The following is a 26,644-nucleotide window of genomic DNA, read 5'->3' on the forward strand; positions in this document are numbered from 1 at the left end:
CATGTATTGTTGATGTAGTACCATCAGCGCAGGCACAGGGCCTGGAGAGTGTAGAATGTTGGGTGGAACATTGACTGGTGCTGTTTAGAAAGGTGAATTAGGAATACATTGTGAGTGCTTTGATGTGTCAGGTCAGCAATTCAAACTTTTTAAGTGGTAATTGGGAGTCATTAAAGATTTTCATATAGGGAGAGTCAGGAGATTGAGTCTGTTTTAGGATTAATTTGATAAGACATATGAGGGGAGTGTTGGAGGCTGTCATGTGGGTTGCTGCCTTCCCACTTACTTGGTGAGTCAGATGTGTCCCCTTGAGAATTCAGTGAAACAGCTAGCTTGAAACGCTCAGGATGATTAGTGGTAATCTGTTACTGTGTCACTTGGGAATTTCAAAAGCAGGACCATGAGTTTGTAGTATGAAATACACTCAATATGTGTTTAGTAAAAAGGGCCATTGCTATTTTTAGATGTATTGGCTAAGAACTCCTTTTGTAGGTGATGTTTTTCATTTTTTTTTTTTAACAGCTTAAGTCAATAAGAGTTAAACAGTACTTCATTGACTTCCTGTGAGGCTTTGTGGAAAGCAGTTCCGTTGTGTCTATTTTTAAAGCTGATTACTGTGAGCAGAGGATGCTGCTATTGAGTTATAAATGTCATCTCAGTATGTTCTCACTCAGCATTCTTTAGATGACACTACTGTTTGTATGTAAGGTTTCTGGAGTTTATCTGATAGGAAAAGCAGCAGTTATTACTGAAATAGTACCAGTAAATGAAATACTTAAAAGCAGTGATCATGCTACCCTTCAGCAGTATAATTATCATCATCTATATGAGTCTTAAGCCTATACCATCACTGAATGGCAAAAATTGTAGCCTTATTTTAGGAATATTTTGCAACCCTGTAATGGTATTGTATAATGTTTTGCAACTTTTTTGTTAATCGTTATATTAAAAGTATTAAATCATCTTGGAATTTTCCTCTTGGGATCGATAGGATCACTTGATTTACAAATATTGTTAAAATATACTTATGTGTAAATTACTGGGGGTTTTCTTCAGTGTGTTTTTTGTTTGTTTTTAGAGACAGTCTCGCTGTGTTGCCCACGCTGGTATGAAACTCCTGGCCTTCAGCCATCCTCCCATCTTGGCCTCCCAAAGAGCTGGGATTACAGGTGTGAGTCTCTACGCCTGACCTCCAGTCTTTTATTATGATTTTTTTTTCTTTCTTTCTTTTCTTTTTTTTTTTTTTTTTTGAGACAAGGTCTCTTAGTTTGCCCAGGCTGGAATGCAGCGGCATGATCTCTGCTGACTGTACCTCTACCTCCAGGGCTCAAGCCATCCTCCCACCTCAGCATCCTGAGTAGCTGAGACCACAGGCTCATGCCACCATGCCCGGCTGATTTTTGTAGAGATGGAGTTTCACCATGTTGTCCAGGCTGGTCTCGAACTTGTGAGCTCAAGTGATCTGCCCGCCTTGGCATCCCGTAAGTGCTGGGATTACAGGCGTGAGCCACCACGTCCAACCTATTAGGAAGTTTTTCAGTCCTACAGAAGAGTTGAAAGAATTTTATAACCACTATATGCGAATCTACAATTACTTAATTACTTTTCTTTGTTTTTTATTATTATTATTATTTTTGAGACAGTCTTGCTCTGTCACACAGGCTGGAGTGCAGTGGTGCGATCTCTGCTCACTGCAGCCTCCACTTGCCAGGTTCAAGCTATCATCCCACGCACCACCATACCTGGCTAATTTTTGTATTTTTTGTTTAGATTGAGGGGTCTCACTATATTGCACAGACTGGTCTCAAACTCCTGAGTTCAAGCAATCTGCCGGCCTCAGCCCCTCAAAGAGCTAGGATTATAAGTGTGAGCTGCTGTGCCCAGCCTAAATTACTGTTTTTAAAATGAAAGTTTTGTTTCCTTCTCTTTTTAAATATCATATAAACTTTTTCGAGTCTTTAAACCATTTTTAAGAGACTATTTTGAAGTAGGTGAGATGATTTTTGATATTTCTGTGTTAATACTTCAGAACAACAATGTTGTTCAAGTGAAATAATTCTAATAGTCTGAGATTTGGGAAATCTCTGTTTTAGAATAGATAATACTAGTTTAGCAGATTAAGTTAATTTTTCTGGCCCTGTATAGGGTTTATACAGTTAACTGTTCATTTAAATTCCATAAGACATAAATTATTTTAAATTATCTGCAGACAGAAAATATACGTTAAAAAGTTATTTCTGCTAAGGTATGAGGATTGCTTGAGCCAAGGAGTTGGAGACCAGCCTGGGCAATATAGTGAGACCCCCATCACACACACAAAAATAGAAAAAGTGGCTGGGTGCGGTAGCTGACATCTGTAATCCCAGCACTTCGGGAAGCCAAGGCGGGTGGATCACCTGAGATCAGGAGTTTGAGACCAGCCTGACCAATATGGTGAAACCCCGTCTCTACTGAAAATACAAAAATTAGGGCAGGTGCAGTGGCTCACGCCTGAAATCCCAGCACTTTGGGAGGTTGAGGCGGGTGGATCGCCTAAGGTCGGAAGTTCGAGACCAGCCTGACCAACATGGAGAAACTCCATCTCTACTAAAAATACAAAATTAGCCGGGCATGGTGGTATGTGCCTGTAGTCCCAGCTACTGGGGAGGCTGAGACAGGAGAATTGCTTGAACCCGGAAGGCACAGGTTGCAGTAAGCCAAGAAGCGACACTGCACACCAGCTTGGGTGACAGAGTGAGACTTCGTCTCAAAAAAAAAAAAAAGAAGAAGAAAAATTAGGCATAGTGGCCTGTGGGTCCAGCTATTCAGGAGGCTGAGGTGAAAGGATTGCTTGAGTCTGGGTGGTCGAGGCTGCAGTTTACTTGTCTTAAATGTTAATAAATGCATTTTTAATAGAAGGAATTAATTTATCTCCTCATACTGTGTTTGTTTTCCTGTTTCCTCTTTCTCTTCACAGTACCTTTTGAGCAAGAGTTACAAGATAACTTTTTCAGTATTCTATGTAGAAACAAAATAGTTTAAGAGATTTTTCTGTTTACCTCATCATTCATATGAAGGCCACTTTTCAACTCCTGTCTTGCTTAAGATGGTGATTGTGAGTCCTGTGAAGTTGTATTTATATTTTTACTTTTGAAGGTAAAACAATGCTATAATTGTTCATTTAATTTTTAATATACTTGTGTATTGGTGATATGTAAGTCTTACTTCTTTATTATGTGAAATTATACACAGGAAAATGCATAACATTGCTTTGGGCCTGAGGCACGAAGGTACATTGGCATTGAAGGTAGGCCCTAAGGTAGAGAGAAAAGAACTGACACCAATCTTGAATTTAAAAAAAAAAAAAAAAGATGCTGCATGCAGAATCAGCATTTGATTATGAGGAAGTTGTGAGAGGAAAAGAGAAGAGGAAGATGGAAGCTGTAGAGTAGAATTTGCAGTTAAGTAGATATAGATGGTTAGAGTTGAAGGCATTAGAAGGTAAATGACTTCCTTCCCCAGCACTGTGTTACTGTGTTAAAGAAAAGCCTGTACTGCTTGCTGCTACTAGAACTGAAAAAAGAAAAGTTCTGTCTTCAGGGCATTTACAAAAAATTGAACAGTTGTGTTCCTTTGTGGAGCTTTGGAGAATTGTTAGAACACATTGTATGAGTTGAGGTAACTGCTGACAGAATTTTTTAAAGTGTTGCTTACCATGTAAACTCAAATGTCTATATCATGCCTCATTCTTTTTACATGTTAAGACAGATTCTGCTGATTAAATTCTGCCCCATATACTGTAGACACTGAACCATAAGCTTCATATTGATTACAAAATGCTCTGATCCATTGACTTTTGTAAATTCATTATTTCCTTTTAAGAAGTATGATACTTAGAGTGTGGACATCTCTGGTGGTTTTAAGAAATGTAAGCAGGCTTTTTGAAGGGATGCATTCTTGAGTAGGAAAATGTCTTAAATTGATTTCCCGTAACTGTTGCAGTCAGCACTTTGAACTGCTCTTAGGTACCTGGTGCCATTACATCTTTGTGGTCAATAACTTTTTTTGTGTGTGGCTTACTTCACAAAATAAAAATGCTTTCTGTGTCTTGTTATTTTGGTATGCATATTTTATCTTTGATCCAACATAGTGCTAGGTACCTGGTAGATTTTCGGTAGAAAATTATTTTAAGAACCAAAGATACCAGCATGGTCCAGTTATTCCAAGACCCACTGCCTGTATTCACTTCAGACTCAGCTTAAAAAGCAACACTCGATAAGGTCTCTAAGACGACCCTCCCTAAACAGCAACCCTGCATGGCTCCTCATACTCTGTGTTATTCTTCCTCACAGCACTTTTCTCCTACCATCTGATACACTCTCGTGGGAATGTACATGTCATAAAAGCAAGAATTTTATTTTGTTTGTTGTCGTATTCACCCCGAGCCTAACACATAGTGGGCACTCAAAGGTTTTCTGAAGGTATATTGATCATTAGAAAATTCTGCCATTCGCCTGGCCCAGAGGGATATAAATACAAGTCAGAAATAGATTTAGCCATTGTGTACACAAATAGCTATAGTGCAAAATGGGTTCAGATGGTGTAAGAGAACTGCAGAGAAAATGCTGGGGTTGTTGAGTATTTTATTATGTCTAGCTTGCTCTTAAAGAAATGACATTTAAACTGGGTCTTATTTCAGACCAGAGAAACAGGCAGAGACCGAGAAACAAAGAAGAGTGGCAGGTGTAAGAAAAGGTGAAGTACTTGATTTGGCTAGAACATACTAGTGAAGAACTCAGAAGTTAGTTAGAAAGATAGGTTAGATCCAGGTCAATGGAAAGCCTTAAAATCCAAGCTGAGTTTGGATTTTATCCCATTGGCTGTGAAAATTGTTTGTTTTTTCCCTTCGTCAAAAGGCAGTTAAATGTCGTAAGGATTGTACGTGCATAGGAGGAGACGCTGAAGACCAAGACCGGAATTTTAATTTTAATTATTACCAAGGAGTTTATGTTAGGCCAGTACCACATAAATCGAAGGTAGGAATGACCACAGATAGGCAACAGATTGACTAATCAGATGTGGAGAACAAGGTAAATGAAAGAAGCTAAGAAGATTCTTCCGGTTTTGAACCTGTGGGAAGTAAGATGGTGTTGTCATTAAATACAGAAGTAAAGAACACGAAGAAAGAGCAGATTTAAGAAAGATTAGTTTAATTCTGAACCTGTTGCTTTGAGGTGCTAGCATTCGAGTGGAGGAAAAATGTGGTAGAGTAGATAGTTGGAAAAACTACCAAGGCCTAAGATTTGGGCATTGTTTGCTAAGTAGCTTTTAAAGCCCTAAGATTGCAAAGGAAGAGAAGAGAGTACACAGAGAAAGAACTGAAAATAGCAGAGAGCAAATTCTTGGGAAATACCGCTTAAGATGATGGGGGAGAATAGCCAAGAAACAACAAAAGGAAGTAGGAGAACCAAGAGAAGACAATACTGCAAAAACCCAAGGAAAGATGTTCAGGAAGAAGTAAAACTCAAACCTGTTTGCTTCAGAAAGAGCTCTGTTATAACCTCAGAAGTGTGACACATAATTATTTTTTCTGTCATCTCATTCATTGTTCCGCTATACTGTTTAGCGTAGTTCTTCACACACACAGTAGGTTCTCAGTAATCTAGTTGAAGGATTACTGCTTCACAGAATGTTAGGTAGATGTCGACGTCTGAGCCTCAAGCTGCTGATTGTGCAGTCTAGGGTCCTGAACACTGGAAAGCAGATTCATTGGGATTAACTTGTGCTTTGCAGGGTTTCTTTCAAGTTACCTATTTCATATTCCATTTGTGATATATTCTTGATCTTGTCTATTTTCTCTTTGGTAAATGATAGAAGTTCTATTAAACAATAATCAAAGGATCTCAAAGTGCTAGGAAAAAAACAGTTAATGGACTTTAAAGATTGGATAAGTGCTTTAAAAAAAGAAAAGAAAAGACTGAGTCTCACTCTGTCGCCCAGGCTGGAGTGCAGTGGCGTGATCTTAACTCACTGCAACCTCTACCTCAGCTTCTTGAGTAGCTGGGATTACAGGCATGCACCACCACCATGCCCGACTAATTTTTGTATTTTTAGTAGAAATGGCCAGGCTAGTCTCAAACTCCTGACCTCAGGTGAGGTCCTCCACCTCGACCTCCCAAAATTTTGGGATGACAGGCGTGAACCACCGCACCTGGCCAAAAAAAGATTTCAATAGCATTTTTCGAACAAGTCATGGATATAGAGACTTGGATAATTTGGTGCTGCATTTTATCCACGAAAGACAGAGATAGCACACTGATGGTGACCTTCCAGTATAGCATCAAGAAAAATCTATTCCTAGTAGAGGATTGTTAGGCAATCAGTAATTGATCACGATTTGACTTGAATTTTTATAGTATATTTGTATAACAAGAATAAACTTTTGAATACATAAATACAAATTATTGGGACAAGGAAAAATAGACACGTGTATTCAGTAGCTTGTTTAGTGTAATATAATCTATATCATGTGTATCCTGTTTTTTTTTGTTTTTTTGTTTTTTTTTTTTTTGAGATGGAGTCTCGCTCTGTCGCCCAGGCTGGAGGGCAGTGACACAGTCTCAGCTCACTGCAACTTCCGCCTCCCGGGTTCAAGGGATTCTCCTGCCTCAGCCCTCCCAAGTAGCTGAGATTATAGGCACACACCACCATGCCCAGCTAATTTTTGTATTTTTTAGTAGAGACAGGGTTTCACCATGTTTGCCAGGCTGGTCTTGAACTCGTGATGCAAGTGATCGGCCTGCCTCAGCCTCCTATAGTGCTGGGGTTACAGGCGTGAGGCACCACTCCTGGCCTGTGTGACATCTTTATAATCATATCCATTAAACAGGTTATGAGAACAAAATTAATTGTTAACAGTAGCATATGCACTATGTAGAAATTTTTGTGTGGTTTGGATGTTAGCATCTCATTTTTGGTAAAGGAAGAGGAGTTTGGGTAAAATTTATCTCTTTAAGGTCTGATGTAGTGAAAGAAAACATTTATTAGGTCTGGATACTTAAAAAGTTCTTTTTATTAAGACTGTCTTTTATTTAGATATGTTATATGATGATAAATCTATTTGATAAATACACCTGCAAAGCAGGAAATAATACATTGGTTTCCTATCATTTTTTTCTTTTGTGATAGAGTGATGATTATTTGTTGAGTTCTCTTACCTGTCATCCTTAAAAAGTGAATTTGTCCATGTTCGTGCTTAGCTATTAAGCTTTATTAATTCAAGATTAAAGCTTTAAAATATATGACTAAATTTTTTATCTTGTTTACTTCATATCTGTTTGAATGGAGGAGATAAAAGTGGAGACAGTGAATGCAACAGTATTTCTTCCATTGTGTTTGTATCTTTCGTATGATCTTAGAACAAAAAGTTTCTAAAACCCTTCTTTAAACAAAGACAACAATATCACTGAATATGTAAAAATATTCTCAACAGCGCATTTGTTTTCCCTTCTCTACTTTTTTTTTTTTTTCTTTGAGACGGAGTCTCGCTCTGTCGCCCAGGCTGGAGTGCAGTGGCCGGATCTCAGCTCACTGCAAGCTCCGCCTCCTGGGTTTATGCCATTCTCCTGCCTCAGCCTCCCGAGTAGCTGGGACTACAGGCGCCTGCCACCTCGCCCGGCTAGTTTTTTGTACTTTTTAGTAGAGACGGGGTTTCACCGTGTTAGCCAGGATGGTCTGGATCTCCTGACGTCGTGATCTGCCCGTCTCGGCCTCCCAAAGTGCTGGGATTACAGGCTTGAGCCACCGCGCCCAGCTCCTTCTCTACTTTTTTATATCCTTGAATAATACTGGCCAGAAGGAATATTTGAAGAGGTTCTTTCTAAATGTATTTTAATATTCATGTTAATTATACATCTTGTATGGTGAATTTGGTGCATTTAAAATAAAAATAATTTTTTGTGTTTAATTATTGCACTTCTGATCATTTGTAGGCGAAACCTAACCAAACTGTCCCTCATCTTCAGCCACATGCTGGCGGAGCTAAAAGGAATCTTTCCAAGTGGACTCTTTCAAGGAGACACGTTTCGGATTACTAAAGCAGATGCTGCAGAATTTTGGAGAAAAGCTTTTGGGGAAAAGTAAGTCTCAATAATGAATTTGAACTATGAATAACTAAAGCTTACGAGTTTTTTCTTTACATTTTTACTATTGAAATATTTAAAATTCAGGAACTCTCTGAGAAAATATATGTGTACGTATTTCCTAGCTGTGGTTAAATATTTGTTTAAGTTTTTGGTTAAATATTTGGTTAAGTTTTGCCCTGTTCATTTTCCTTTTTTAAGAAATAATTTTGCAGATCAAGCTCTTTGAATGCTCTTCCCTTTCTCTCCACATCCATTGTGCGCTTTTTTTTTTTTGGATATGGAATCTCGCTCTGTCACCCAGGCTGGAGTGCAGTGGAGCGATCTCTGCTCACTGCAAACTCTGCCTCCTGGGTTCACGCCATTCTCCTGCTTCAGCCTCCCGAGTAGCTGGGACTACAGGTGCCCGCCACCATGCCCAGCTAATTTTTTGCATTTATAGTGGAGAGTTTCACCGTGTTAGCCAGGATGGGCTCGATCTTCTGACCTTGTGATCCGCCCACCTTGGCCTCCCAAAGCGCTGGGATTATAGACTTGAGCCGCCGCGCCCAGCCCCATTCTCTTAATGGACATACATATTTCATATTATTTGCTATCAGCAGTGAACAATATCTAAGTTGTCTTCACATGCAAGAAATTGTCTTTATTTACATACATAGGAATGGAATTACTAAGTCTTGGGGTTTTACAAAATTCTTTTGCTTTGCTGAGTATCGTCAAATTTCTTTCCAAAATGGTTGTACCAGTTCATATTTTACAGTAGCCCCACAATTTAGCTAACGCTGGTGATGTGAATTAGTGTAATATTTTGCTTTATATTCCTTGATGAGAAGGGAGATTGAGCTGCTTCTCACCTTTATGATCAGTCAAGATTCTTATTCTGACTTGCCTGTTCCTATTTCTGATTTGCCCATTTTCTTATTGAGTGGTTTATCTTTTTCTTATTATAGGTTACTAGTTCTTTGTTAATTACTTACATTACAAATATCTTCTCCCAGGCTGTGGCTTACCTTTTCCATTTTGCTGTATTGTCTATATATATTATATAGGTTGATTTATGAGTCAAGCTTGTTTTTAAGTATAAATATCAATATTCTGGGTTTTGTTGTGTTATTTTTTTTTCTTTTTTGAGACAGGATGTCACTCTGTTGCCCAGTCTGGTGTGCAGTGGTGCAGTCAATCATAGCTTACTGCAACCCTGAACTCTTGGACTCAAGCAGTTCTCCCAAGTAGCTGGGACTACATGTGTGTGCTGCCAGGCCCAGCTAATTTGCAGAGACAGGATTTTGCTGTGTTATCCAGGCTGGTCTTGAGCTTCTGGCCTCAAATAATCCTTCCCCCTGGCCTCTCAAAGTACTAGGATTACAAGCATGAGCCACCGTGCTAGGCCCAAGTTTCTCTTTAAAGGCCTTTATTTTTGGCCAGGCACAGTGGCTCACTCCTGTAGTTCCAGCACTTTAGGAGGCCAAGACAGGAGGATTGCTTGAGGCCAGAAGTTTGAGACTACCACCCTGGATGACATTACAAGACCCGGTCTTTATTTGTAGATTATTTTTTCTTTTTCTTTCCTTTTTTTTTGCAACAAGGTTTCACTCTGTTGCCCAGGCTGTAGTGCAGTGGCCTGATCTTGCCTCACTTGCAACCTCCGCCTCCAAAGTTCAAGAGATTTTCCCACCTCAGCCTCCAGAGTAGCTGGAACTAATTAATTAGTCCAGCTAATTTTGTTTGTTTTTGTGGAGACAAGGTTTCACCGTATTGCCCAGGCTGGGCTCAAGCAGTCTGCCCACTCTGGCCTCCCAAAGTGCTGGGCCTCCCAAAGGCATGTGCTGCGGTGCCGGGCCCCCTTCTTTCTGTATTAAAGAAGCTGACCTGTATTTTGAATTAAGAGGATTGAAATTGGTATGGAGAGCTTAATGTGGCTCTCTTTCCTTTGCTTGATTATGGTGATGCCTGGAATTATCTGTTATTTCACTTTGTGTCTCCTCTCCACCCCCATCCCAGGACAATAGTCCCTTGGAAGAGCTTTCGACAGGCTCTACATGAAGTGCATCCCATCAGTTCTGGGCTGGAGGCCATGGCTCTGAAATCCACTATTGATCTGACCTGCAATGATTATATTTCAGTTTTTGAATTTGACATCTTTACCCGACTCTTTCAGGTAGGATACTAAAAAAGTTGACTAAACTGGTTACTGCTACTTTTCTGAAGAGAAAACTTAAAAAAAAAAAAAAAAAAAGTTTGAGTTTCTTGTCTGTATGAAAGTGTTTAATTCATTTTAGGAACTATGCCAAAAAAGATTAAAACTACCTCATATTAAAAATATATGTGTGTATATATATAGTGAAAATGACAGCTATACCACCTGCTTTCTTCTCTTCACATCTTTCCTTGTTATTGAATATTCTTCTTTTGTATCATTTTAATGTTTGTAGAATGGCCAGAATATGGATATATTAGTTTTCTGATATTGGATATTTGTGTATGTTTGCGACTTTTTCTCCTGTTTTATCAAAATTGACTGTTAATATTGAGATGTTTAGATACTTCAGAAACAACTCCTTTCTTTTTCTCTAAAAATAATGCTTTCTCTGGTGTTGTCTATGCCCATTTGCATACATATTTATTTGAAACATTAGTTGCACCTGTAGGCCCTATCCTGGTTTTCAGTTTGTTGTTGTTCAACCCCACTACTGTTAATTAGAGCTGCTTTACAAATTCTAGAATTTTCATTTTGTATTAAGTTTCTCTCTATAAGCATATATTCTTTTCTTCATAGCTTTTCAGAATTTTTAATCTCCCAAACACGTGTGTCTTCCCTCTGAGTGATGGTATAATTAAAAATTTCTGACAATGAATTAAGAGTTGGTGGTGGTGTTTTGTTTTGTTAGTTTGTTTGTTTCTCATTGCTCTCTGAGTTGGTTGTACGTCTGATCTGAATAGTCTGTGATTGATCTTGTTTCTTTAGCCCTGGTCCTCTTTGCTCAGGAATTGGAACAGCCTTGCTGTGACTCATCCTGGCTACATGGCTTTTTTGACGTATGATGAAGTGAAAGCTCGGCTCCAGAAATTCATTCACAAACCTGGCAGGTCAGTGCAATGAAGCAAAAAGGTTTATTCTTCTGATTTTTGTTATCTTGAGACTTCTGCTAGTATAGAAGAAACATGGCCTTTATTAGTTTCGCAATAGCCAAGATTCTGCAGTAGGATTGATACCTATTTATCAGATGTATTGACTTAATTCAGATCCTATAATTTGATAAATGTTTTCAGGCCACTTAAGAATTGAGTTTATGGCCGGGCACAGTGGCTCACACCTGTAATCCCAGCACTTTGGGAGGCCGCCGAGGCGGGCGGATCACGAGATCAGGAGTTTGAGACCAGCCTGGCCAATGTGGTAAAACCTTGTCTCTACTAAAAATACAAAAATTATCCAGGCATGGTGCAGGTGCCTATAATCCCAGCTACTCAGGAGGCTGAGGCAGGAGAATCACTTGAACCTGGGAGATAGAGGTTGCAGTGAGCCGAGATCATGCCATTGCACTCTAGCCTAGGCAACAAGAGTGGAACCCTGTCTCAAAACCAACAAAAACAAAAAAGAATTGAGTTTATGTGTCTTTTGCTTCTGGTGTGGAGTCATGGAGGAAGTTATTCTCTTTTTAAAAATATTTTCGGCCGGGCACAGTGGCTCAAGCCTGTAATCCCAGCACTTTGGGAAGCCGAGACGGGCGGATCACAAGGTCAGGAGATCGAGACCATCCTGGCTAACCCGGTGAAACCCCGTCTCTACTAAAAAATACAAAAAACTAGCCGGGCGAGGTGGCGGGCGCCTATAGTCCCAGCTACTCGGGAGGCTGAGGCAGGAGAATGGCGTGAACCCGAAAGGCGGAGCTTGCAGTGATCTGAGATCCGGCCACTGCCCTCCAGTTTGGGCGACTCCGTCTCAAAAAAAAAAAAAATATTTTCTTTATTTTTGCTTGTCACTGACTTGAAGCTAACGAGAAGTTATTCTTGCCTTGGTGTGGTGGCTCATGCCTGTAATCCTAGCACTTTGGGAGGCCAAGGTGGGCAGATACTTGAAATTAGGAGTTCAAGACTGGCCTGGCCAACATGGTGAAACCCCATCTCTTCTAAAAATACAAAAATTAGCGAGGCATGGTGGCACATGCTATAGTCCCAGCTACTTGGGAGGTTGAGGCAGGAGAATCACTTGAATTCAGGAGGCAGAGGCTGCAGTGAGCCGAGATTGTGCCATTGCACTCCAGCCTGGGTGACAGAGCCAGACTCTGTCTTTAAAAAAAAAAAAAATTATTCTTGACGGTCCTTTTGATTTTTGTCTGTATCTTGCCTTGCCTTCCACCCTAATACCAGCGTAATCTACTAAAGCTTCTGTTTATCTCTGTTCATAGTTACATCTTCCGGCTGAGCTGTACTCGTCTGGGTCAGTGGGCTATTGGGTATGTTACTGCCGATGGGAACATTCTCCAGACAATCCCTCACAATAAACCTCTCTTCCAAGCACTGATTGATGGCTTCAGGGAAGGCTTGTGAGTACCTACTGCGTACCATCTGTTAGAGTCTAGGAACTTAGGGGCTGTAAAACCTCATCATTAATGACTTTATTCCAGGTTTCTTAAACTACAAAGATTCAGGAAAATATTAACAGATGATATTGATTTGACCTTCAGGTCCTGGAAGGCTTGTTTTTCTTTTTTAGGGATTCCATGAGTGAAATTATTCTCTACCGCTTCAGTTATTACCATAAATAAACTTTATCTTTTTTTTTTTTTTTCCAAATGTTAACTTATTTTCAAGCCTATTTTGGGTTTTAAAATACACCAATTAGTAGGAAATTTGACCAGTTGTTTAGTCGGCATTCAAGTGATTCAGTGTTCCTAATGGCCATAGTCCTCAGTGGCCTTCATCTGCTTTCATCCTCACTTCATTTTTATTCAGCAGCATTTCTTCAGGCCTTGGGCTTTTGTAACCTATGCTGCTATTTATAACTAAGTCCTTATTTATTCCAGAATTGCTATTCCTTTGAGAATTCAAATTGATTATCAGTTGGTAAACACTTAAAAATACTAACAGTTGACCAGGTGGTAGAAAACTAGCTTGTGTTTTAAAGTGATTAGGAAAATACATTTTGTATTATACATTATGTTTTACTTATGATAGCATTGGGTCTGAAAGAAGTGCTGTCCCAAATGTCAGAACAGTTTGATGCTAGAAACTGGATCTCCCTGGTAGATGATCTCAGTGGCTTAATTTGCATCTTGTTACATTGCTTTTAAATTAGTGTCTCTCGTTTTCTTAAACCTGTAAATAAAGGTATTTCAGGTCTTTGATCAAAAGCAAATGTAGTTTAAATTAAGAATTTAGGCTGGGCTCAGTGGCTCACACCTGTGATCCCAGCACCTTGGGAGGCTAAGACGGGCGAATCACCTGAGGTCAGGAGTTCAAGACCAGCCTGGCCAACATGGCAAAACCCCGTTGCTACTAAAAGTACAAAAAATTAGCCAGACATGGTGGCAGGTGCCTGTAATCGCAGCTACTTGGGAGGCTGAGGCAGGAGAATCACTTGAACCTGGGAGGTGGAGGTTGCAGTGAACCAAGATCACTCACTGCAACCTCAGAAAAAATAAAAAGAATCTGTCTCAAAAAAAATAAAATGAATTTCTGTCTGGTGGCCGTCCATTGATTAAAAATTGGTTAGTAAACTGTGACCCATGGGCTACCTGTTTGTTCCCCGTGTAAGCCAAGATAGTTTTTCCTAAGAATCATTTTGAAAAAAACAATCAGAAAAATATGTGACCCAGACTAATGTGGCCTACAAATCCTAAATGATTTTCTGTCTGGCTCTTTACAGAAAAGCTTTGCTAACCAACCCCTTATTAAAAGATAGAACCTATGGCATTGTTACCTGGAGAAGGAGAATATCTTTGTTTTTGGAGAATATCTTTGAACTGTTCTGTGTTATTTAGTTTTTTGAAGTATTATTTTTTTGAAGTAAGATTTATCTTTATACTTACACCAAGTTGCCCTTTTAGATTGGAGGAACTCCCAGATACCATTTGTCTATATTAGCAAGCACTGGTAAATTGGCTTCAATAAAACCCAAGATTGGTTACTCTTTACAGCTATTTGTTTCCTGATGGACGAAATCAGAATCCTGATCTGACTGGCTTATGTGAACCAACTCCCCAAGACCATATCAAAGTGACCCAGGTGAGTTTTGTTTTACATTATAACCATATCACTGGACACAAGCTTTGGTATATTCCTTATATATACCAAACTAATGCCATAATTGAATTGATTGGAACACCATTGACTAGATTAGTGAATTTAAACTGTTGACTAGATTAGTGAATTTGTGTGTATGTGGTTTCACTTTAAACCCTGGAGCTTAAAATAGGACCCAGACTAGATGCTTTCTGGTTTAATGGGAGAAAATAAACCACTGTTGTGACATTTTTATGTAAGCAAAATTTGTATAGGAAGCAAGTCTTCACTTTTTCTGTTGTTAACATTTATGATTGCAGTTATTTATTCAACTAATAGTCTCTTAATTTTTCTTAAAGGAACAATATGAATTATACTGTGAGATGGGCTCCACATTCCAGCTGTGTAAAATATGTGCTGAAAATGATAAGGATGTAAAGATTGAGCCCTGTGGACACCTCATGTGCACATCCTGTCTTACATCTTGGCAGGTATGAATCTAAACAGTGACTTTTTTCAGCTATGTAATCACCTTGGAGAATTCGGTATTATATAGCCTTTACTGATATTGGGGTGGTCTGGTTTTTGGGGTTAGGGTTAAACTTTTACTTTCTTTTAATCTCTAGGAAATGTATTTTTAGTAGATTAATATTTTAAGTATTTTCAGATGCATCTGTTACTATCTTTTGCTTCTTCTGCAGGAATCAGAAGGTCAGGGCTGTCCTTTCTGCCGATGTGAAATTAAAGGTACTGAACCCATCGTGGTAGATCCATTTGATCCTAGAGGGAGTGGCAGCCTGTTGAGGCAAGGAGCAGAGGGAGCTCCCTCCCCAAATTATGATGATGATGATGATGAACGAGCTGATGATACTCTCTTCATGATGAAGGAATTGGCTGGTGCCAAGGTAAGACAGCAGTTTAGGAGACTGGCTAAATCCATTATGAGTTTATGTTCTAAAGCCATAAAACACTTAATGGTATCCAAACTACAATGATAGGTAGTATTAATAGCTGATATTTATTGAGCATTTACTATATGACAGATACTATGTTAAACACTTTACTTGTTTTTTACTCATATAATCTTTACTACAACCCCATGAGTACATACTACTATTATCCTCATTTAACAGATTAAGAAACTGAGGCACAAAGAGGTTAGGGAATTTGCCGAAGATCACACAGCTAGTAGGTTGAAGCATCTGTGAGCTGCATCTGTGACCAGGCATTCCAGCTTAAGGCCCAATACTGTCTGAATTTTAGGACTAAGACTTTATTCATATCTCTTGTTGGAGAATATGATGGAGAAATAAAAGAACTGGATCCTCTTTTGCTAATGCAACTAGAATGAGTTCTGTTCCCTTTTTTTTAATGGAGTCTTGGCATTAGAAAGTTGGAGCTGGGCATGCCTATAGCTCATGCCTATAATCCCAGTACTTTGGGAGGCTGATGCTGGAGGATCAGTTGAGCCCAGTTTGAGACCAGCCTTGGCAATATAGTGAGACCCTATCTCTACTCCCAACTCCAAAAAAAAAAAAAAAAACAAAAACAAAAACAAAAACAAAAAAAGCTGGTGTATGGTGTTGTGTACCTGTAGTTCTGACTACTCTGGAGGCCAAAGCTGGAGGATCAGTTGAGCCCAGCAATTCAACATAGCAAGACCCTATCTTTACCACCACTGCCCTCATGACCCCCTAAAAAAAAAAATAGTTGGGCATGGTGGTGTTTGCCTGTAATTCTAACTAGTCTGGAGACTGAGACAGGAGGATTGCTTGATCCCAGGAACTCAAGGCGGGAGTGAGTTGTGATTGTACCACTGCACTCTAGGCTGGGTGACATAGTGAGACCCTGTCTCATAAATAAAAAGCAATTGTGTACTACGTGTAGTGTGACTTATTTCTGTAAAAAAAATTTTTTAAAAGCATATACATAGAAAAGTTGGATGACTACATACCAAACTAATCACTGTTACTTCTGAGGATAGAAATTGAGAGCACTTAAATTCTGTGGAATATTTGAATTTTTTACAATTAATGCATGTTACTTTTTCAAAGTGTTTGTTGTGCTAGATGGTTGAGTGCAAATGGGATAAGAAGTCTGAGACAAGGCTTTCAAGGAGCTAATAGTTTTATTTAGGAAGAGGACATATGTGCAGGTGAAACACTTTAGAGGAAGAAGTAAAGGAACACTCTTCCCTAGCCATGTAGAAATGCAAACAGAAAAAAAACCAGCCTCATGTATTTTGTCATTTGGCCATTCCATAATTTATTTTGTCTTCCTTTTAATGGACATTCATATTGTTTGCAGGCTTACATATATTGGCCAGCTTTTACAAGTCTGTCTAGGCTAGCAGTGGGATTGCTGCATAAGGGAGCGTGTATTTCAGCTGTGATAGAGGGGAGGGTTATGATTAATGGAGGGGCTCATGGGAATATCACAGTGATCATGGTATTTTGTTTTTTAGCTGGATAATAAGTACATGGATGTTTTATTCCTTGTACTTTATAGTTCATTATATATTTTATATGAATAAAATAATTTGAGTGAAAATATTTAACTTTTGGATAGTTATTAAAGCTTAGCCCCTCTCTTTGTTCCTGAAATCACTCTTGAAGGTATGGGAAAGAATGAGAATGCCTGTTTCTTCACATCCTGGTAGATGTTTGTTGTTTTATTTTGATTTGTTTTTAATATAGTGAATCTGCTTATAGTTGGTGAAGGCACATGGATTTTTTTTTAAGGCTTGAAAGAATTGCTAAAACACTTACAAAAACATTGGCTTCCTGCCTCTGTCCCCTCCAGCACCTCTCTGTCCCCTTGTTCAGAGTTTTAATTCTTGAAACTGTTTACTACCTCTGTGTTTCTTAACCATATGCTTATACTGCTTCTTCTGGATTCTTGATCTGTTCACCTCAGATATTGTGGGAGAGCGTTTAGGTCTCTTATCTCCCTCCTCTCTACTCCATATCCTCCCACTACAGTTATTTGAATTTGGCTTAGTACTCAGTGTTTATGTGATTTCACTCCATACTGTGCCAAATAGCATACTATACAATAATTACTTTTGCTTTCTTATACAACTTTCTGCTTTTCCTGGTATAATTATTTTTATTTTTTAGTTTTCAGTTTGTACCTGTCACTACCAAAATTCATACCGTACTCTCAAACATCCTCTCAATATAGTTTCTGTGAAATAAAATCTGTTAGTGTAGTAGTATGTGATATGCGTGTACTGCTGCGTAGGAAATAGGAGTCATCTGTGTTCAGCTCCAGTCTGCTCCAGTTATTCTTTGTGCTATACTACTTGTCACCCTGAGGTGTCCCCTCGCCATCCTCATGGGACTTCATTGCCTCTCCTCTCTTGTAGTACCTTGGTTCCTGTGTTTTCCTCTTTTTTTGCTTTACTTCATGTCCTTAAAATGGCTTTCTGTGAAAGGGTGAGCGATAAACTTCTTGAGATCGTTGGTATCTTAAAAGGCCTGTATTCAACCCTCAAACGTAAATTGACTAGTTACAGAATTCTAGGTTGATAAATATTCTCCTCTAAATTGTTAAGGCTTCACTGACTTCTAGCTTCTAATGTATTTTTACTTTTCAGTGCTTCCTTTCCCTCTGTCACCAAAAGCCCCTTTTTTTTTTTTTGAGATGGATCTTACTCTGTCGCCCAGGTTGGAGTGCAGTGGCGCAGTCTTGGCTCACTGCAACCTCCACCTCCTGGGTTCACGCCATTCTCCTGCCTCAGCCTCCTGAGTAGCTGGGACTATAGGCGCCTGCCACCATGCTCGGCTAATTTTTTTTATTTTTATTTTTAGTAGAAATAGGGTTTCACCATATTAGTCAGGATGGTCTTGTTCTTCTGAACTCATGATCCGCACACCTTGGCCTCCCAAAGTGCTGGAATTACAGGTGTGAGCCACCGTACCTGGCCCACCAGAAGCTTTTAAGATATTTTCCTCATCCTTGATTTGATGAAAAATGTAAGGGTATTTTTGGTTTGTTTGTTGTGGGTTTCTTTTCCTTCATTGAGCTGGGTATGTAATAAACCCTTTCTATTTGGCTATTTATGTCCTTTAAGTCTTTAAGTCTTGGAAATGTTCGTATTTCTCTGATAATTTGTTTTCCATTTATAAATTTACAAAGGTTCCACCTTTTCTGGAACCTTATATGCTGTGATAAAAGAATATTGCGGCCAGGTGCGGTGCTTCACGCCTGTAATCCCAGGACTTTGGGAGGCCAAAGCGGGCAGATCACCTGAGATCAGAAGTTCCATACCAGCCTGGCCAATATGGTGAAACCCTGTCTCTACTAAAAATACAAAATTTAGCCGGGCATGGTGGCACATGCCTATAATCCCTGTTACTTGGGAGGCTGAGGCCGGAGAATGGCTTGAACCTGGGAGGCGGTGGTTGCAGTGAGCCGAGATTGCGCCATTGCACTTCATCCTGGGCAACGAGTGAGACTCCATCTCAGGAAAAAAAAAAAAAAAAAAAAAAGAATATTGCAAGGATCCATTATGATGAGACATGAATTTAAAAATATGATTCATTCAACCCTCTGTGCTTAAAGAAGGAGAGAAAGATCGATGAGAGGGCCTTCCAGAATGGGGAAAGGATTTGAAGAATCATACCGAAGTCGAAATAATCATAGCATGTGCAGGAAACACTGAGGAGATAAGCCTGAATAGAGCAGCCTTGACACTTGTTAGGGAGTTGTGGGAAATACCTTTGGTTGCAGAGACCAGATTAGAAAGCCGGGCAGGAGGGTGAGATTTTGTAACAGGGCAAATTGGGAGTTACTGGTGGTTTTTGAGTTGGTGAGTGTTTAAGAATGGCTAAGCTGATAGTGGTAAGCAGAAGGATGTGGTGAGATAAACTACAAGTTGGGAAGTTCACTATGTTGTTTTAATAAATCACGTCAAGACGCGGTGGCTCACGCCTGTAATCCCAGCACTTAGGGAGGCGAAGGCAAGGAGGATCAAACCTCTGGGCAACATGACAAGACCCTGTCTACCCACGCTTCCCACCCCCCCCGCCCCCCAGAAAAAGCAGCGTGTGGTTTGTCCCAGCTACTTGAGAGGCTGAGGCAGGAGGATGGCTGGAGCCCAGGAGGTCAAGGCTGCAGTGCACCATGTTTGTGCCACTGCAGTCCAGCCTGGGCTATACAGCAAGACCCTGTCTCCCAAAAATAAATAAGGTCTGAGGTTGCTAAGTAGAATGAAATGAAATATACAGATAGGAGAATCTTTTAGGGAAAAGTCAGCAGGATATAGCGACTGACAAAATAATTATGATGAAGTGAGAGGAGGCTTGACTTTGACTTTTGTCATTGAGCTGTTTAGTTGCTCATGCTGCATTGTCAGCTGATTGGGAGCCCGTTATCTTAAGCATGTGGATAAAGCAAAGAACTAAAGATGAGAGCTTTCTTTTCTGTCATCTACCACCCAACACTAATAACAGGACTAAGTATGGGGATGGCTGTTTCTCTGTCAGTGTTGCTTTCCTGTTGGGGAATTTAAATGCAGAGTAGCTTTTTTTTTTTTTTTTTAATGAATTACTGTTTATCTCTTGACCGCTTACTTTGGCAAGCTTATCAGCTATTCCTAAGCCTCCTATAGGCAGGGAAATGGAAGAGGTTATATATGTATATATGTGTTCTTTCTTCTAATTGGGTACCTCATTTTTTAGAGCTCAAATTGACAGAAAATATTAATCCCTTTTAATTCTTGAATTGGAATAATTTATTTCTTTGGAAGAACTCAAGATACTTTTTAGTGATATTCTTGATCTTTTTTTTTTTTTTTACAAATTTCACCTTAAAAATTTTTTTTTAGTTAAAAAAATTTTTTTAGAGGGATCTCTGGTGTTGAACTCCTGGCCTCAAGCAATCCTCCTGCCTCCCAAAATGCTAGGATGACAGGTGTGAGCCGCTGTACCCACTCTATCTTCTTTCTTATTTTAATAGCCCATAGAGAATTCATTGTCATTGATCTGTTTCTTTGTTATGTCCCTTAAACATTGTTTTCCCAGGTACTTTGTTGAGAGGTTAATATCTGTACGCCGCCCCCCATCCTTTTTTTTCTTTCGTCGAGACAGGCTCTTGCTCTGTTGCCCAGGCTGGAGTACAGTGGCATGATTATGGTTCACTGCAGTCTCAAACTCCTGGGCTCAAGCAGTCTTCCTGCTTTAGCCTCCCAAATAGCTGTGTGCCACCATGGCCCAGCTAATTTTTTATTTCATTTTTTGTAGAGACGGGGTCTCACTATGTTGCCCATACTGGTCTCGAACTTCCGCCTCCCAAAATGTTAGTATTACAGGTGTGGGCCACCATGCATGGCCTGCCCCTTTCTTTTTCTACGGATTCCTATTTTTAATCTTGAAAAGATTTTTTTTCTTTCTCCAAAGATGAGGGGGTAGAAAACTGTAGTAATTTTTTTTTTTTTTTTGAGGCGGAGTCTCGCTCTGTCGCCCAGGCTGGAGTGCAGTGGCCGGATCTCAGCTCATTGCAAGCTCCGCCTCCCGGATTTACGCCATTCTCTCGCCTCAGCCTTCCGAGTAGCTGGGACTACAGGCGCCCGCCATCTCGCCCGGCTAATTTTTGTATTTTTTTAGTAGAGACGGGGTTTCACCGTGTTAGCCAGGATGGTCTCGATCTCCTGACCTCGTGATCCGCCCGTCTCGGCCTCCCAAAGTGCTGGGATTACAGGCTTGAGCCACCGCGCCCGGCCTGTAGTAATTTTTAAAATTGTAAGCTAGGAAATTTTTTGTCACCCTGTCCTTTCTAGATAGATTACCTGTAGCTTGCCATGGGTATGGTGTTTCTGTGATTGAGAGTGCCCTCTTATGGTGACACAAAAATTATTTGGAAGTGCTAGAGTATCTGGAAGTTTTTTAAGAGGGTGTGTGTGACCTTAAACCTAAGTCTGGCCCATTTGTAGCTGTAAGTGTTCCCATGGTATTTGCCATCCACAGCTTTAGGAGAGTTGAAAGATGCCATTTCCCCAAACGAGAGTAACCTGTTAAGTTTTTTATGTACCCTAGGTGGAACGGCCGCCTTCTCCATTCTCCATGGCCCCACAAGCTTCCCTTCCCCCAGTGCCACCACGACTTGACCTTCTGCCGCAGCGAGTATGTGTTCCCTCAAGTGCTTCTGCTCTTGGAACTGCTTCTAAGGTAAAGCATTTTCCATTACTGCAGTTTTTGGATTCTTTGCTGTGTACTAGTGGGTTTTTATTGATTTGCTTTCACCATGTTTCCACAGTCTGCTTCTGGCTCCCTTCATAAAGACAAACCATTGCCAGTACCTCCCACACTTCGAGATCTTCCACCACCACCACCTCCAGACCGGCCATATTCTGTTGGAACAGAATCCCGACCTCAGAGACGCCCCTTGCCTTGTACACCAGGCGATTGTCCATCTAGAGACAAACTGCCACCTGTCCCCTCTAGCCGCCTTGGAGACTCATGGCTGCCCCGGCCGATCCCCAAAGTACCAGTATCTGCCCCAAGTTCCGGTGATCCCTGGACAGGAAGAGAATTAACCAACCGGCACTCACTTCCATTTTCATTGCCCTCACAAATGGAGCCCAGACCAGATGTGCCTAGGCTCGGAAGCACGTTCAGTCTGGATACCTCCATGGTGAGTCTTAATTTTGAAACTATCTAACCTGTTAAGAAGTATGTGTGGACCAGGCACAGTGGCTCATGTCTGTAATCCCAGCCCTTTGGGAGGCCAAGGTGGGCGAATCGCTTGAGCCGAGGATTTTGAGACCAGCCTGGCTGGGCAACGTGGTGTTTTCAAAACCCTGTCTCTACAAAAATTACAAAAATTAGCTGGGCATGGTGGCACATGCCTGGGTGGCACATGCCTGTAATTCCAGCTACTCAGGAGGCTGAGGTGGGAATATTGCTTGGGCCCAGGAGGCCAGGGTTTCTGTGAGCCACGATTGTGCCACTGCACTCCAGCCTAGGCAACAGAGTGAGACCCTGTCTTGAAAAAAAAGGAGAAAGAAAAGGAAATATGTGTGGATAGAAGTTTATGAGTTGAAATTTTGTGATAGGTTTTATCTGGAATTCAGAGATGCTATAACATAATTCCTACCCTCAAGAAGTGTGGCCGGGTGCGGTGGCTCATACCTGCAATCACAGCACTTTGGGAGGCCGAGGCAGGTGGATCACCTGAGGTCAGGAGTTCGAGACCAGCCTGGCTAATATGATGAAACCCCATCTCTACTAAAAATACAAAAAACTAGCTGGGCCTGGTGGCGGGTGTCTGTAGTTCCAGCTACTCGGGAGGCTGAGGCAGGAGAATCGCTTGAACCTGGGAGGCAGAGGTTGCAGTGAGCTGAGATCATGCCACTGCACTCCAACCTGAGCAACAAGAGTGAAAGTTTGTGTCGAAAAAAAAAAAAAAGCGTGTATGTTCATAGACCAGATGCGGCAGTTTGTAAATATTGCAGCAAATGTCCTTTTATAAATGCCATTTGTAATCTAACTAGAAAACACTTAAGTTTTAGAGAAATAAGAGGTTATTCCCAGGTAGGGCAATCATGAGGACTTTATAGAAGGAGTGGCATCTGAATCTGAAGTATTTCTTTGGAAGTGGATACGATTTTCAGCTTGTTAACAGCCACAATGACAAATGCTTAAGGTGTATTGTGGAATGACGATTAGGTTATTTTAAGTAGAGCAGAAATTTTGTCAGTAGGAGAAAGAGCTGGAAAGGAACATCACACTAGATTAGAGAGACTTGAATACCCTCTTCCAGAAGAATTTTAATTTATATGGTAGGAAATGAAGAGCATTTGGAGGTAGGTTATTGGTCCTTTGTCTAAATATGCAAGAAAGGGTCCAGAACTGGGAGGTGGGAGAGGAATATTTGATGTTTTGTTCATTTATGCACTCAACAAAAAGTCTTGCCCTCACAAAGTTTATATTCTAATGGGAGGAAGATCGAATATAAACATGTTAATTGAATAACATAGTATGTTCACAGTCACAAGTACTATGGAGAAAAATAGCCCAAAGAAGGGTATAGAGAAAGCTGGCACAGGAGTGGGAGGTACATGAAGTTACAGAGTACAATTCTGAGCAGAAACCTGTAGCAGTTAGGGAGGACCTGCCATGCTGATCCCAGGGGAGATTATTCCAGGATGAAGGAAAAAGCAAGTGAGTTTGGGAGAGACTATTTGAAGAGTAAAAAAGGGGTTTAATATAGCCAGTACTAAATGAGCGAGAGAGAGAATCATTGTTTATGAGCAGAGTGGGCAGCCAGATTAGGTCGAAGCCTCTTGAGAGCATGAAATAAAGACTTGTTAAGGCTTGAAAAGCAGTCAGTGCATGGAAAAAAAAAGATAAGAAGTACCACATGGGCTGGGCGCGGTGGCTCAAGCCTGTAATCCCAGCACTTTGGGAGGCCGAGACAGGCGGATCATGAGGTCAGGAGATCGAGACCATCCTGGTTAACACGATGAAACCCCGTCTCTACTAAAAAATACAAAAAACTAGCCGGGCGAGGTGGCGGGCGCCTGTGGTCCCAGCTACTCCGGAGGCTGAGGCAGGAGAATGGCATAAACCCAGGAGGCGGAGCTTGCAGTGAGCTGAGATCAGGCCACTGCACTCCAGCCCGGGCGACAGAGCGAGACTCCGTCTCAAAAAAAAAAAAAAAAAAAAAAAGAAGTACCACATGTATACCGCATGCACATAAAAACGAAGCTTTTACCTGGCTGACTGTTGAATTTGAAATGAGCAGTTGGTGGAAGCATTGGCAAACAGGCAGTCAGAAATCTAAGGAGATGGAATGGGAAGAGTAAAGTTGAGAAATGTGGCACTAAGTGAATGGCATATTCTTTCGTTGCAGAGAAGGGGTAACACTCAAGTGGTACCAGTGAGGTGGACAGTTTAATTAGTGAGTGTGGATTAGGTTTGACTTTCTGTCAGCATCAGTATGGAATGACCGTTTTGAGTTTGGATATAGATTATTTAAGATACTAATGGTATTTGTGTGGATAGGCAATTTACTCAAATCTTTTTAGAATTAAACCAAAAAGTTCATTTCCCTGCCTCTTTCTAGATCTCCATCTCCCTAAACCTTACATTTGAAGGTTCTTCGGAACCTTAAGGCCTCTAAGCCTTAAGGGTCAGATGTGATAACCCCTGGGCATGGCATTGAGAGTTAGGTCTGTATCTGTTATTGTTATTTTGAAAAGGTTCAGTAAGAGGAGCAGCTCAGCTGTGGTAAGAAAGTTGTTTTTCAACACTTTTCTTTACTTTCCAGAGTATGAATAGCAGCCCATTAGTAGGTCCAGAGTGTGACCACCCCAAAATCAAACCTTCCTCATCTGCCAATGCCATTTATTCTCTGGCTGCCAGGTAAGTCTGCTAAAGCTATATATATTTCATACAGTGGAGTTGGTACTTGTGAAAAGTTTACTTGCAGAAAATTGACAAAACCCAGAGAAGTGTAAAAAAGAAAATAAAAATTAATTTCTGTTTGCACCATGTAGAAATGATTATATTTTATGTTTTAGAGTATTTCCTTCTTTTCCTTTTTCTGCATACATGTACCTTGATCTGTGTTGCTGGGGCCTCTCAACTTTGTTAATCTTTTCAAGGAGGTTATTTTGGATATCTGCTCTCTGTTGCATTGCTCTGTGCTCTTTATTCTTCAGAGCATCTTTCTTTAAGTTTAATTTCCTGTTTTTCCAGCTTCATGAAATGGATGCTGTGTTGGTCTGCTCAGGCTGCCATCACAAAATACCACATATTGGGTGGTTTAAATAGTGGAAATTTATTTTCCCTCAGTTCAGGAGGCTGGAATTCTGAGATCAGGGTGCCTGCATGGTGGCTTTCTGGTGAGGGCTCTCTTCCTGCATCTCACTGTGTGCTTACATGGCCATCCTCAGTGTTTGCGCAGATAGAGAGAAAGAGAGAGAGCGCGGACAAGCTCTCTGGGGTCTCTTCCTATAAGAACACCAATGCTACTGGATCTGACGTCTTCCAACCTTAATTACATCCTTAGAGGCCCCATCTCCAAATACAGCCACCCCTCAGTATATATGCATGCAGGGGATTAGTTCCAAGACCCCAGCATATACCAGAACGCCCATGGTCGGGTCCCACACTTGGCCCTGTGGAGCCACATATATGAAAAGTTGACCCTCCCTATATGGGTTTTAATGAGTACTGTATTTTCAAGCCAAACTTGCTTGCAATCACAGAACCCAAGGATACAAAAGCCTGACTGTTTATTGATAAAAATCTATGTGCACACTGAGAATAAGGGCTTCAACAGATGATTTTAGGGGGAACACAAACAGATATTTTACAGTATTCCACCCATTTTGATATGTCATATTTTCATTAAGTTCAAAATATATGCTTTTTCTATTTGTGGTTTCTTTAATTTATGGGTTATTTATATGTTGCCTGATTTTCATACCTTTGAAAATTTTCTAGTTATCCTTCTGTTACTGGTGGCTTTATTCCAATGTGATCAGAAACCATATTGTCAACTAGTTTATGGTAAAATTTGGTAATTTGTATCACCTTCAGTTCCTAAGAATGTGTATTTTGCAGTTTTTGGGTTGTAGCATTCCATGTAAGTTAATGAGGTCAAATTTGTTAATTGTGTTAAATCTTGTATCTCCCTAGAACCTTTTTTAAATCTCTCTGCTATTGGATAACTGAGAGGAGAATATTAAATTCTCCACCTATGACTGTGGTTTTTTCTTTTCCTTTTAGTTATATTTATTTGTGTTATCTGTATATTTAGCCTATGTAATTGGGGTACATAGAAACTTAGACTCTCTGATGCTAAATAAGTTTTTATTATAATCAAATATACCTCTTTTATTCTGTAATTCTGTTTCTTGCCTGCCTTAAGTCTGCTTTGCCATACATGAAAGTGGCTACATCACCTGTCTTTTAGTATTTGCATAACCTCTGTTTATACCATTTCACTCCTTCTATTCTTTTTTTTTTTTTTAATGTGAAACGCTTGACGAACTTGTGTGTCATCCTTGTGTAGAGGCCATGGTAATCATCTCTCTATCGTTTCAGTTGTATGAGCTGCTGAAGTGAGCACAACTCCTTCTATTCTTTAATAGTTTATCACGAGGTTCCATCATGCACTTTTGACTTTTGTTAGGGTTTTGTTTATTTATTTAGAGATAGGGTCTTGATCTGTTGCCCAGGTTGGAGTGCAGAGACTCAATCATAGCTCACTGCAGCCTTCAGCGTACTGGGCTCAAGAGAACCTCCGGCCTCAGTCTCCTGAGTAACCGGGACTCCAGGCATTCACCATCA

General features: G+C 40.4%; 1 protein-coding gene and 1 non-coding gene across 3 annotated transcripts in view; one reads left to right on the forward strand and one right to left on the reverse strand.

Annotated features, from left to right (window-relative positions):
- Positions 1 to 26,644, forward strand: part of CBL (Cbl proto-oncogene) — a 91,939-nt gene that overhangs the window by 51,234 nt on the left and 14,061 nt on the right. For both annotated transcript variants that reach the window (XM_033208120.1, XM_033208121.1), the window contains 10 exons: positions 7,971 to 8,117; positions 10,122 to 10,278; positions 11,086 to 11,207; positions 12,527 to 12,664; positions 14,258 to 14,345; positions 14,702 to 14,833; positions 15,044 to 15,247; positions 21,380 to 21,511; positions 21,600 to 21,977; positions 24,615 to 24,709. In XM_033208120.1, the coding sequence (XP_033064011.1) occupies positions 7,971 to 8,117; positions 10,122 to 10,278; positions 11,086 to 11,207; positions 12,527 to 12,664; positions 14,258 to 14,345; positions 14,702 to 14,833; positions 15,044 to 15,247; positions 21,380 to 21,511; positions 21,600 to 21,977; positions 24,615 to 24,709 (1,593 nt within the window). The remainder of the gene's footprint in view (positions 1 to 7,970; positions 8,118 to 10,121; positions 10,279 to 11,085; positions 11,208 to 12,526; positions 12,665 to 14,257; positions 14,346 to 14,701; positions 14,834 to 15,043; positions 15,248 to 21,379; positions 21,512 to 21,599; positions 21,978 to 24,614; positions 24,710 to 26,644) is intronic.
- LOC117081829 lies at positions 26,322 to 26,426 on the reverse strand. Its single transcript, XR_004436309.1, has one exon. It is a non-coding gene; the product is annotated as a U6 spliceosomal RNA (small nuclear RNA).

The sequence above is a fragment of the Trachypithecus francoisi genome, unplaced genomic scaffold, assembly GCF_009764315.1.
Source record: "Trachypithecus francoisi isolate TF-2019V2 unplaced genomic scaffold, Tfra_2.0 Lachesis_group8, whole genome shotgun sequence".
Lineage (NCBI taxonomy): Eukaryota > Metazoa > Chordata > Mammalia > Primates > Cercopithecidae > Trachypithecus > Trachypithecus francoisi.